At 45.7% G+C, this 12,794-nt stretch overlaps 8 protein-coding genes across 8 annotated transcripts; 5 read left to right on the top strand and 3 right to left on the bottom strand.

The window, feature by feature from the left end:
• Positions 1-209: 209 nt before the first annotated feature.
• Positions 210-2,696, top strand: KUCA_T00001692001 (uncharacterized protein; the record flags this gene model as incomplete). The annotated part of the gene is made up of 1 exon (XM_022603898.1): positions 210-2,696. The coding sequence occupies one exon, from the start codon at positions 210-212 to the stop codon at positions 2,694-2,696; it is 2,487 nt and encodes an 828-aa protein (XP_022457733.1).
• Positions 2,697-3,048: 352 nt separating this feature from the next.
• On the top strand, positions 3,049-4,584 carry KUCA_T00001693001 (uncharacterized protein; the record flags this gene model as incomplete). The annotated part of the gene is made up of 1 exon (XM_022603899.1): positions 3,049-4,584. One exon carries the CDS (start codon positions 3,049-3,051, stop codon positions 4,582-4,584), a length of 1,536 nt encoding a protein of 511 aa, XP_022457734.1.
• Positions 4,585-4,885: 301 nt separating this feature from the next.
• On the bottom strand, positions 4,886-5,152 carry KUCA_T00001694001 (uncharacterized protein; the record flags this gene model as incomplete). Its single annotated transcript, XM_022603900.1, has 1 exon — positions 4,886-5,152. The coding sequence occupies one exon, from the start codon at positions 5,150-5,152 to the stop codon at positions 4,886-4,888; it is 267 nt and encodes an 88-aa protein (XP_022457735.1).
• Positions 5,153-5,377: 225 nt separating this feature from the next.
• On the top strand, positions 5,378-6,217 carry KUCA_T00001695001 (uncharacterized protein; the record flags this gene model as incomplete). Its single annotated transcript, XM_022603901.1, has 1 exon — positions 5,378-6,217. The coding sequence occupies one exon, from the start codon at positions 5,378-5,380 to the stop codon at positions 6,215-6,217; it is 840 nt and encodes a 279-aa protein (XP_022457736.1).
• A 310-nt stretch (positions 6,218-6,527) lies between these two features.
• On the top strand, positions 6,528-8,353 carry KUCA_T00001696001 (uncharacterized protein; the record flags this gene model as incomplete). Its single annotated transcript, XM_022603902.1, has 2 exons — positions 6,528-6,645; positions 6,708-8,353. 2 exons carry the CDS (start codon positions 6,528-6,530, stop codon positions 8,351-8,353), a joined length of 1,764 nt encoding a protein of 587 aa, XP_022457737.1.
• A 100-nt stretch (positions 8,354-8,453) lies between these two features.
• KUCA_T00001697001 (uncharacterized protein) lies at positions 8,454-9,602 on the bottom strand (the record flags this gene model as incomplete). The annotated part of the gene is made up of 1 exon (XM_022603903.1): positions 8,454-9,602. One exon carries the CDS (start codon positions 9,600-9,602, stop codon positions 8,454-8,456), a length of 1,149 nt encoding a protein of 382 aa, XP_022457738.1.
• Positions 9,603-9,834: 232 nt separating this feature from the next.
• Positions 9,835-10,890, top strand: KUCA_T00001698001 (uncharacterized protein; the record flags this gene model as incomplete). Its single annotated transcript, XM_022603904.1, has 1 exon — positions 9,835-10,890. The coding sequence occupies one exon, from the start codon at positions 9,835-9,837 to the stop codon at positions 10,888-10,890; it is 1,056 nt and encodes a 351-aa protein (XP_022457739.1).
• A 33-nt stretch (positions 10,891-10,923) lies between these two features.
• KUCA_T00001699001 (uncharacterized protein) lies at positions 10,924-12,765 on the bottom strand (the record flags this gene model as incomplete). Its single annotated transcript, XM_022603905.1, has 1 exon — positions 10,924-12,765. The coding sequence occupies one exon, from the start codon at positions 12,763-12,765 to the stop codon at positions 10,924-10,926; it is 1,842 nt and encodes a 613-aa protein (XP_022457740.1).
• Between the last annotated feature and the right edge of the window lie 29 nt (positions 12,766-12,794).

Genomic DNA, 12,794 nt, shown 5'->3' on the forward strand with positions numbered 1-12,794 from the left:
TATTGTTTGCTTAATAAAATTATATGTCTGTGAAACTGACGCGTAAGCCTGAGCCTAAGCCTTGAAAAATAAAGTCGCGATTTTTGCATATCCACGACACCAAAACACAGCAGATACATATACTGCGTGGTTCTCTGATCTGTGACACTTGGTGTTATATTGCGATTTCCGATAAGATAACAGGACTTTCTGGTTTGAATTTGTCCATTATGGATTTTAACGAGGTGAATTTGGGAAAGTTTCACGAGGAAAGGATAGTGGTCGAAGACAAAATCAGTGACCTAATACAGGTGAATACATCTATTGTTGGCGCTCTCGCAAAGACACTAAAGTCTGATGAAATTCAGGAATACCGAAAAAAAGTGCAAGCCATATTAGAAGATTTGATCCCCGCTGTCGAATCTGTTGGTGTGGATAATGACTATCTGGTTGAACTGGTGGATTTGGTACTAGACTCTGATAACCATAGAGTCTTCAGTACGGCTGTCAAGAATAGAGTTGTCAACAATGTCATGATACCGAGACAACCTGTTACGCCCGAAATATGCCTTAAGATTCTAGCATCCATATCTTTGGAGGTTTATTCGGCAGATGATACACCCAATCTGATACCCCGAGTGCAGAGAGGCTTGCCTCAAACGGTCCAGTCGAACATTCTCAAATGGTGGGAATGTCTATGTTTTGATCTAGTAACCGAGAAGACTTTTCTGAAAATGCTTCCACTGATGTTCACTTATCTGTCGTTTGCCTATGCCAGATCTCACATCTCAATGCTCATGATGTCGATATTGGCCAGCTATACCAAATACGACCGCCATTTTAGTGCGACGCGATTTGCTTCCTCTTGGAGAATGGATGTCTTAAAAGCAGACATCGAGAAATATCCAGCAGATCCATATCTTGCGGCTTTGTATCTTTTTTTATCTGACCACAAGCCAGATACCGATGCCGTGCTGGTGGATTACAACATACCGTCAAGGACTTTTGCCTATCCAGATATGGCCTTTCTGAAAAAATTACTGGTTGTCAGAAGAAACGACATTCTTCTTTCAAACAACAGTAACTCAATCATGCTGCTCGCACACAATCCACAATTCTCGGAGTTGGTCACGAAAGTCACTTCACATCTCCAATTTCTGCAAGGATTGAAGAGATCTTACTCCACTGGCTCTGACCAGAGAAAGAGACGCAAGCTTGATCTTGAAGAAACGGATGCCAACGGAACTCTAGATGTTCTTGTGCATTCTGCAGTGACAGTTGAGATTCCTTTGCCTTTAAACACCAAAGAGTTGGCGTCGAGTCTTAAAGTTACAGGGCAGATTGGACAAGGTTTGTTCCAGTCGTTGTTGGTGGACTACGATAACTTGCAGCTGGCATCTGCCTTTATGTCTGATATCTTGCCTGATGGGCTCGAACACATTTTGACGGATTCTGCAATAGACTCTGCAAAAGTGAAACACCTTTCATTCTTCATGCTATTATTACAATCGGATGGCGATGTAGGTATAACACTAGATGAATGGCTGACAGACGCTTTGCTGGAACGATCCAGTTCGGGATTCCAGCTCACAGGATCCAATAGCAAATCGAAACAGGAGCTTTTGGAAGGACTGAACTGCTATGCTCAGCTGACGGACCTGGATCTCACTTTCACAAGAACTCTGTTCTTCGACGAGAGCACGAACATGGACAAATCCTTGAATCTGGCCCCTATCTTTTCACATCTGCCAGCTTCAGCCATACCAGATTTCAATAACGGAGTATTTGGAATTTCCCAGCTGGATACTGCAGATACATTCACATACATCACCACCTTGGATGCCCTGCTGGATCTGTTCACCAATTGGTCGGAGCTGCAAACGCCAAACTACAAGGCAATGAACGACGTTTTCAGCAAGGTTATCTATGCATCCGCATCCAGATTTTCCAGAGATGTCGAGGCTGCAGCAGACCAAATTCTGGAAAAGCTGGTATTCGTTAGATTCTTACGGTTTCTGGCTGATGCTCCTCCGCGAAAGGTCAATCCCGCAACTCTGTGTCTTCCTCCCGAGTTGGCATATTCCTTGTTCTTTTCGGCAAATCCCATACTTTTGAACGCTGTGTGTCGCCAAGTGGTAGCCACGAAGACGTACTACAACGAAACTGCTACGCAGGTGCTGTCAGACGAGGACATTACCTACGAGATCCAGCCTCACCAACTTAATGCGCTGAGGGAAATACATTACTCCTATGTAATGGACTATTGCAACGTGATTTGGCGAAACAAAGCGTTCCACAGAGCCAGCCAGGGCCAAAGTGCAAAGGGATTTTTATTGGGCGGGGAGTTTACAGAGACATTGTTGAAACGGCGTTTCCACGTTCATGGCGACGACTTCGCAGACGATGACGATAGGATAGTTGATGAGGCAGGAGAACGCTCGGAATTCAACATCTTCCATTCGCCTCCATTCGCCAACATCATTACAAAAATCATCAGACAAAAAGAGGACGATTCTGCCAGCTGTGAGGTGCGTTTGGCAGGACCATTTACCGTTAAGCAGTTTACCAGACTGAGAGACGCAGGCAACTGGCTGGGCGACGAATTTCCAGACGAAACTGGCTTTGAGTCAGCAATTCTGAAACAGCTCGGCGACAGCGGTTATGAAGGAATAGTGTCGCTGCTGGTTTCATCGCTGAAAAGTCTCTTTAATAGATAGGTCGCTTTTTGTACCATATGCGAAGCGTGCGTTCCCCACAAACCCCCTTCTGCAAGCCTCTTAGCCCTTATCACGTGGAGAAATGCAGCTTATCATTGCCGAATAAGGAAGGAAGAGCCACTACTCGTCCAAATTGGTAGGGTACACCGCATCTGCGGAATTTATTTGTGTGTGCGGGTCTTTCCCTTTTTACTCAAGGTAGACAAACTACAACAATGTAAGGAATTTTTCTAGATCCTGAAAAATCGTGGACTTTTTTCTGCCCTTCACTGCATATAACTCTTTATCTCAACTGATCTTATCTCGCTTTTTTTAATACGTCGCAGCTGAAGTTCAGTTCGCCTTCTATATAATGAACAGTTCGGATACCTTCAAACCTGGGACGGATATTCTTTCCATTGAGGACCCGGATCTGGAGTTTTCGCATCCGTCCCACAGGAAACTACATGAACCGTTTCGTTCTGAAAGCACCAGCGATAGCAGTTTTGTGCTTGAAGAGTCGACTGAGGCAGATGAATATGAATTGCAGGATTATAATGCCCATTCACAAAGATTCAGTGTGGATGAAGAAATCGGCTCAAAAGATGACTATGGTGATGAGACAAAAGTGTATGAATTTGAAGGTCATCTGGTTGTGGAGAACTCCAAGAATATTCTGACCTCAAGAAAGCTGAAGTTTCAGGTTATGACCATATATGCCTCGTTTATGATATTTGGAATGAGTGATCAGACTCTGGGAACTATAATGCAGCAATTGCTAGACACTTACCACATAGACAGATCCCAGGCCTCTCTGCTGTTTATCTCACAAGTTGTTGGATACTTTGTGGCCTCGATGTTCAATGGTTTCACGCATAGTAACTTCGGATTTTTTGGTGCTTATGTTTGTGCACAAACCTTCCAAATTCTGTGCTTTTTGATCTACTTCATGCGCCCTCCGTTTGCCGTACTGATTGCAGCATCCGTGATGAACGGATATGGTGTTGGGACGTACGACTCAGCATGTTCATTGTGGGTTTCACAGCTAAAATACAGTAACGAAATAATGGGTCTAATGCATGCTTTCTTCGGACTGGGCAGCATGATATCTCCTTTCGCGATCACGAAGATGTTGCATTGGGGGCTGTCATGGAACGTTTATTATTTGGTGCTGGCCTTGGGTGATACTGGAACATTGATCTCGTGCATTTTGGTTTTCAGAGACGAGACCAAATGGAAATTTAGACGTCGTCTTGCGGAATCTTCTTCGGATCCACAGGGAACCACTTGGGATGCCATTAAAACACCCCAAATCTGGTTCTACGCAACGACGCTTTTCATCTACTGTGGTGGTGAGCTGACTGTTGGTGTTTGGATGTACAACTACTATACCACCATTTTGCACCTCTCCGATAGCTACAGCTCGTATATTACTTCGGGCTACTGGACGGCTCTCACGGCAGGCAGAGCTATTCTGGCATTTGTAACCGGAAGGTATTTTGATGGAAGAGAGCATATTGCAACGCTGATCTATGCTGGACTAGGAGCAATCACCTGCACTCTATATGCTGTTCTCCCCAACTTTCCGTTGCGGATAGCATCGATGTTGGCGTTTGGCTTTTTTGTGGGTCCAGCTTTTGGAACCACCGTCATGGTTGCCATGAGATTTCTGCCTCCATCCCTGCAATCTAGTGGGCTTGGTTTCATCGCTGGTCTCGGTGGAATGGGAGGTACCGTCATGCCATACATTGTTGGTTATGTCAGCGAGCATACTGCTGGTGGAAATGGTCAGGGACTCGTATATTTCCCGGGATTGTGTGCGATATCGTTTGTTTTTGCATTCCTGCTATGGATCGGATTTAACATCCAAAAACGAGGAAAATCTGGTGTTGCTTACGAGAGGTTGTAGACTGGAAAGGTCTAACCATCCTGCATCAAAAAAGTACTCATATTTAAACTTAAGAGCTAATGATACACTGGTGTGGTGCTACACACTGATTGCGATGACAGCGTAAATATCGCTCTCACTTTGTAGATATCACTCCAGTTGTTACCTCAAGGATCTCTATTGAATTCCCTCACTTGATCTTCAAATTCGACGGGGGCTGCAAAATGGGAACACTTTTTTTGCTGGTTCCGCTTTACTTGCTTCATGTTATTTGCGAATCGTTCTGCAAAGGCTGGGCCACTCGATTGGTCATCAACATAACTCAGTACTGCCTCTTTTGTTCTTCCCATTCCGAACTCGTGAAACCCTTTTGTGTGAATGCATGGATCTGCGAGATTTCATCCCTTAATGCCGTATTCACCATTCTGTGGCGCATTAGCTTGTTCTTGCCCTGGAAAAGATCGCTCACGATGATAACGGCGAATGCCTGGCCACATCCCCCCGACATGTCCTGAACCTGGACAATCGATGCTCCTAGCCTTTCCCTGATCAGCTGTTCCAGTGACTGCGTGGTCAACGTACCAGACATGTGCGAAAAGTATCCAGAAAGATGGAGGACAGAACGGACTAGCGGGTACGATGAATAACTCCGACGAATATGTGCCCAGAGCCCCTCCGAGTGACGAAGCCGTGGAGCATAGACGTGCGGCCACCGTATTGGGAAAAACACTCCCTTTTGGGAAACTCTTTGGAGAAGCCAACAGAAGACCTGGATATCATCTGTTTCGTATATAGTAGCACTTATATTCCGCCCATGTCTTTGACCTCTTACTCCAAACTCAGAGCCGCAGTGGCGGCAATTGAAAAACTATATCCTACAAGACTTGCGGATTCTTCCTGGGATAACACCGGGTTGCTAGTGGATGCCTCTTCCAAAACTCTCACTTATGAGACGCTGGAACTGAATATTCTGCTAGCCATAGATCTCACAGAGTCAGTTGTGACCGAGGCAATTGCAAATAGGGCAAGTCTTGTTTTGGCCTATCATCCGTTCATCTTCAAGGGCCTGAAAGCTATCGGCCAAGAAGATTCCCAGCAAAGATCTCTTGTCCGACTGATACAAAACGGCATCTCGGTCTATTGTCCACATACTGCGGTCGATGCCGCCAAAGATGGTGTCAATGATTGGCTAGCCAAAGGAATCAGCGGAGATAATGGTGCAGTCTCTGTTCTGTCGCCTACTGCTACCTCACTGGAAGGGGAAGGAATGGGAAGACTGGTGACTTTCCCCACACCTGTTTCTCTCAAAGAGCTCGTGGAAAGGGTCAAGACCAGCTTGGGTATTTCCCAACTACTCGTGGCTCCAGCCTCTGGATCCTCTAATCCTGTTGCCAGTTCGGTTGCCATTTGTGCCGGCTCCGGAGGAAGTCTCTTCAGAGGAGTCAACGCGGATGTGTTCTACACAGGTGAACTGTCTCACCACGAAGCTCTCCATTTCAAGGAGATGGGTAGTTCCGTTATTGCATGCAACCATTCGAACACAGAAAGAGGATATCTGAGTGTAATGAAAGAGAAACTGGCCAAGGAGCTCCAAAGCTTTGACTTGACCATAGAGATAAGCAAGACCGATAAGGATCCATTTGAGTTCTGGTGAAATACGATAAAATAGCACCATCCTGTAATTGCACAATATAGGACAGTGAAATCAAAGCAAATAACATGAGCCAATCAAAAATAAAATATAAAGTACCAAATAAATCGAAGTTTAACCAACGCTGAACCAGATTTTCGAATTTTCATGGGTCAAATTTCGTTATCTAGTGGTCATCTCGGACTCGCTAATCTAACCTTTTATGGAAAGGCAGATGAGATGATGCCCCTGATCTGTAATAGGCGAGACTTTGAAATTTTCAGTCCACTATTCATTCTATTCAAAAGCGGCGCAAAAGACTTTCCCGCAAAATATGTTCTCAACTACATATACCCATGGCGATTCTGCTTACAGCAGAGACAAGTCTGCCTTTGCGGTAACTGACACTGGGGTCTACTTCCAGTTTGGTGGTTTTGATAGTGCTGGAACGAGTAAGTGTGTTATAAGTCATTAGAAATGCCTTGATAAGTCAAAATTCTCTAACAACGTCTAGTCGATACTTGTGTTCATCTCTTAGATTTGTCAACGGGAAAGTGGGAGACCCGTGAGAGCACACAGCAAAGGGAAGGCCACACAGCGATTTTCATAGGAAACAATAGAATGTTGATCTTCGGAGGACTTGGAGATACAGAGGGAATACCCGAGGCTGATCTGGATAACCAGCTGATTATATATGACATCACAGACGATTCTTGGTATGCACCTGACCAGAGCCTTTTGAACAAAGAACATGCACCAAAAACATTCATCGCCAATCATGCGGCTTGCCTTGATCCCGTCAACGGACTGGTGTACATTTCGGGTGGTCTTGACGTCATGGAATGTTCGGAGGAGACCAAGTACACTCCACTTGTTGATATGTATGTTTACAGTCTGAGTTACGGGCAGTGGGTTGCGCATTTCCCATTTGTGGGCAGGTTCTCCCACTCGATAGCATGTTACGATGGAAGGATATGGGCTTTCGGTGGATTGGACGGGAACATGGCCAGACAGTCTCGAAAAGTATCTTCGATAGACCAATCAGGTGGTCTCGTCTCGTCAGTGCAATTTGACTTGGAAGATATTCGGGTGGATCTCACTGGCAGTGAAAAGATAATGCAGAGTCCCAGTCAACCTCATCACTTCATATTCGCTGATTCTGAACATGCAAGGATTGAAGTTTTCTCAGCACGGGGGTGTTACTGGACAGAGGGATATTCTTTTGAGGTACCATTTTCGTGGGTGCAATCTTTTGAGCTTAGCAATAATCTTTATTTGATGGGGGCTGGTGAGCGTCACCCAAATCCGTCCATTGAAGCAGATCTTGGTTACTATGTTTGCGTACCACTTGTCGATACTGTTCCAGCCATATCATATATGGAATCTTCTTCAGTTCCAGCTCAACGTCTGGCCCAAGACTTTGAGTCATTCTTCAACCATCAACAGTTTGTGGACTTTGATATAACTGCAGTGGAGACAGGCCATCGTCTTCCCGAAACCTGTTCTTTTCTTGAGAAGCCTCTTATGGTTACAGATACCGAGCTTGAAGACGGTCATTATTACAAATCTGATCCAATTAAGTGCCATAAGGCCATTCTGCTAGCACGCTGGCCTCATTTCCGAACACTATTGAGTGCCAACATGAGCGAGGCCGTAACGGCAACCATGTTCATTCCCGAGCCGAAACTGTGGGTTTCCATCTTTATCAGATATCTGTACACTGAGAAACTCGAGGACCACCCTCCTTTGGTGATGGCTGGAATATTATCCATGTCGCATATCTACTCACTCCCCGAGCTTCGACAGAAGTGCATACAGAATCTGATGACGAGGAACATCGGGGTGGAAGATCTTCTGGAAGTCTGGCAAGTTGCTGATATGTTGAATGAGGAAAGTTTACGCGACAGAGTATTGAACAATATCTTCAACAGTTGGGGAAGAATCGTGAAGCTGGGAGTCTTGGAGCATTGCGACAAAGAGGTGATACTTCAGTTGTTCTCTCTTCTAAATGCCGAAAGCAGAATTCTGGTGAATCCCCATGTTGCCAAATCCAAGTTCAACAGGCTACCTTTGCGGAGTGGATCACCAATCTCGAGAAAGCATTCGATGTCGTCATTCGATGAGGTTCCTAGAACAGATGATTCTGACTGTCGTATGTAGAGTTTGCGGCAGGACGATTATACCCGAGCGTTTTAAATGTTTAAACTATGCAAATTTTGACAGCTTATTTGATGTTTAGCGACATATGCAATTCCGGAGCTCAAATTCCACCAGCCTCTCTATACCATCTGATAGCCCTATCTAACCCAACCACAACCAGGCCTTCATTAGTATCTGTTCCTGCACCAGTTCTTACTCCCTTTTTCAGGAATTTGAGAGAGGATGTAACCAGATTATCAGATTGGTCCTCCTGATCCACTGCTTCATCCGCAACGTCCGTTCTTGAGATTGTGATTGTGGATTCTCTCTCCCTGGTATCAACGTTCCATATTCTCACTTTGTCGTCGTAACCAGCAGTTGCTAGTAATGTACCCCCCTCGTTGAAATCAATAGCCAGACACCATCCTTCGTGGGTGTAGCCTCCAACGCTGACGTTGGAGGAATGTGTGGGCACAGAAAGAGTACCGATCGTCTCACCGTACTTGACATCATAAAGAGCAACAATTCCATAAGCACCAGAATCTCTAGCTACTGCCATTAGCTTGCAATCTGGCGAGAAAATAGCTTTTCTCACCGTCGACAAAGAAGAGCCGGTGTCGTCCTGGTCTAGACGCACTCCCAAACTCGGAAAGGTGTAGATAAGCCTCAAACTTTTCAGATCGTAGAGATACACATTTCCATTCTGATGACCCACTGCAATTGCAGAACCTGAGCCAATTCCAATGGCGGTAGCGAAAGACGTGTCATTGGTGTCTGTCTTCCCCGTGTATACCAGCTGCAGCTCGCCTTCTTCAGGTACGTTTATCTTGAAAACATACGTAGCTCCCACAGCAGTAGTGGCTGCAAAGTAAATTGTTTCGTCTGCAATGTCAATGTGCAAATTTGGCGCCCAGAACGAAATCTTTGGGGAAGACAGTTCCGTTGGCAAGTTGGAGTCAAGCTTGGTCACCTCGTCTGTCTGGCTATCATATTGATAGAGATAGCATCTGCCGGTGAATGCCACAGTAGCTATAATAACAACACTCGAACCATCCCTCACCTTCTCTATAGCAGAAATGTGGTGCAATCCGAGTTTGTCCACGAAGATCGCCTTTGAGGCCTCTTCAGTCACTTCTATCTTGTTGTCCCAAAACTTCAGAAACCCATCACTAGAACAGGTTATTGTGTACCTATCGCAAACTGCAACATCAAATATGTCAGATTTATGAGCCAGACCAATTGCGGCTGTCGTTATATATTGTTTTCCCATGGTATGTTGTGTATGTGGTGTTGTAACAAGAAACCAAGACGATACTCTATAGCAGTGGAAAAAATGGTAGTGCAGTTCTGGTGGGCATGGCATGGGCATCGCCTTCTGCGGCCCCAAACAAGCATTGAAAGTATACAGATTTGGATCATTATTCTATTTGCTGGCTAGCTAACTGGCTTCTCAATCGCTCTATTATTTTCATTATTGTCGTCCCTTCAAGAAAACGCTTGTGATGGACAAATTCGAAGTTTCGATATATTCCACTTCGACCACGGAATCGTACACCGTGTATCACATACGGCTACTCCATGGCGTTAACGTGTATCGGACCTCCAAACGATACAGTGACTTTGTCAGACTAAAGTCCGATCTGGAAGGTCTGAGAGGTCAGGCAATGCCATATCAATTGCCCCGCAAACATTATATTACGAAATCAACAGATCCTGGGCTTATCGAGGAAAGACGCGTTTCCCTGGAAGAGTTTCTAGGCTTGCTGATGAAGGATGAAACCTGGAGAGATAACGATGTTATGCGGTCTTTTCTAGGATTGCCCAATTCGGCCTTTCGCCAGGCCTCTGTTGAAAATGCCGTTGAAAAGGCTGAAAATTTGAAAGGGGTCTGGAAGAGTGATGCTGCTGATGGGCCAATGAGTCCAAATGAATGGTTCGAGATGTTGCGCGATTGCAAATCGTTGTTGCAAGATTGTCGCTCGAGAATGTTTTCAGGATCAACTGTGGAATGTAGAAAGTCACTCAGTTCCACAAAATCGCGGTTGGTTAAATTGCAGGAGGTGATGAATGATCCTCAGGGCTGGGGCAGTCTCGGAGCTGGGGAGCTGAAGAGAAGACAGGATTTGTTGGTTGAACTGCAAAGAGACTACGATGATTTACAGACATTGTTGACTGAAATGGCGAGCGATCACTCTGCAGTGGGAAAGCATCCTCTGAGCAGTTCCGGTCGTTCTGAGGCGTATACGCAGTTGTTTCAAGGCAGTAGCCCTGTCTCGAAGAGCAACAGGGTGCTTGGAGGCAAGCCGCAGGAGACGTCAGTTACAAGACAATTGGATAATGGGAGTTTACTTCAGTTCCAGAAGGATGAGATACAAAACCAGGATCAGCAGCTGAACTCGCTGAGAAGCATCATACAGAGACAGAGACAGATTGGGGTGGCCATCAATGAGGAGCTGAACGTGCAGAAAGATATACTAGATGCACTGGATCAGCAGGTTGATGACAGTACCGCGAAGATGAAAAGTGCTAGGCAGAAGATTGGAAAGATTTTGCAATAAGTTAAAAAAAAGTTTTTGAACGTTTGGGCACGATCAGCACGCGCCTCTGAAAGAGTGGTGGGAGTGCTTGTGGCCAGCTTGAGACTTGCCGCGTGAATGCTTGACAAATTCGCCGTCCTCGTCACGAAGGGATCTCAAGTGCATCAATTTCTCGTTTCCGTCTGTAGCGAGCGAGAGCAGAGTGTTGTACACGGCAACGTCCTGGATTTCCAATTCCCTGGCATGCTCATGGTTTCCTTCGACACGAGCAATTCCCTTCCTAATGTTTGTTCTCACCACGTCGACCGAATCAACCAACAACTCAGTGATTTCGATGATATCATGCATCAGTTTATCCAAGAGCTGGAGTGTCAGGTTGTAGCGAACCACGATTCTGAGGATCTCATTGTTTGTGCCTTTAGCTGGTGGATGAGTCTGTGTGGGCAGCGGATAGTTTGGAATAATCCAGCCTCTTGCTCTGCACAAAGTGGCAATGATTGACTGTGGAATCTCTGGATATTTTGCCGAAAATTCCTCTGTAAATTGGAACGATACGACAGGCAGCGCCGGGTTGAAGGCAGCATGGTCTGAGAGCGAGGCAACATCGTCGATGGATGTTTTCGCACCAGCAGAGTTCACACTGACACCCACAGGAAGGTGCAGATTGGAGATGCACCTGAAATAACCGGATTCCTCGAGGAAATAGGACAACACTCTTGCGTTGATAAGGGAAGCATCAAAGATGGTGTAAAAGCCCGCCTTACCCAGAGACAAAAAGTTGTAGTATTGGTGAATGACCTGGAAGCCGGGTCTGGAGAAGTTCAATGTGAAACTCTCCTCAACCGAGCCCAAGTACATCAACTCGAACTTGAGCTCGCTGGGCAGGAAGGTCTGGTCTCTGAAGACGAGCCATCCCAGACCAGCAGAAACGAGGCCAAATTTATGGCCCGAGGTGTTAATCGAGCAAACTCTGGGAACTCTGAAATCCCATTCAAGTTCAGGATAAAGAAATGGGGCCACAAATCCACCGGAAGCCCCATCCACGTGAATGGGAATACTGACTCCAGTGTCTCTCTCTACCTCGTCCAATATTTCATTTACCTTTTTCACGTTTTCAAAACCGCCAGTAAATGTAGAACCCACAATGACATAAATACCGATGGTATTTTCGTCACAGTTCTGTTTGATTTTGGTGAGATCCAGCAAGTAGTCATCATCCGAGACTGGGATGATTCTGGCCTCAACATCAAAGTACCTCGCAAACTTCTCCAGAGCAACTTGGGCACATGAGGCCATCAGAATGTTGGGATTTGAGATATCTTTTCCAGCAGCCCTCCTATTGGCTTGCCATCTTTTCTTCATGGCTAGACCTCCAAGCATGATGGCCTCGCTGGAACCGGTGGTTGCGGTGCCGAGTGCGGCTTTCAGCTCAGAGTCTTCCCCACCCAACTTCTTGCCAACTGGAGCATGCCACAGATCAGCCAGCATGGAAATACATCTCTGGTGTATTTCCAATAGCACAGGATATTCGTCGTTATCGGCAAGATTTTTAGTCAGATTCTCCATAATCAATTTCCTTGCTCTATCGTCCACGAAGGTGTTAACGAAACTAGCAAGGTTCAGGGTTGGGCGACCATCTAGAGTTAAATCATCATGGATGGACTGGTAAGTAGATTGTGCATCCATTGGCTCGTCCAGAACCTTGTACTTGCTCCTAGTGGTGGCATCTGCGATCCGGTACGATGACAATAGACCCTGGCTTCTCTTTGTGGAGTGTTCATTAACTTGCTTTGCCTTCTCACTGACAAACTTTGACACCAGCTGATGTTTCTTCTCAATTCTGGCAATCACCGAATCTTCCAGAACATCTGGGTCGATATGTGTAGATAGAGTCATTTTTCAAAAGAATTGTTCACAAATCAATG

This window comes from Kuraishia capsulata, genomic scaffold (genome assembly GCF_000576695.1).
Source record: "Kuraishia capsulata CBS 1993 genomic scaffold, Kuraishia_capsulata_scaffold_2, whole genome shotgun sequence".
Lineage (NCBI taxonomy): Eukaryota > Fungi > Ascomycota > Pichiomycetes > Pichiales > Pichiaceae > Kuraishia > Kuraishia capsulata.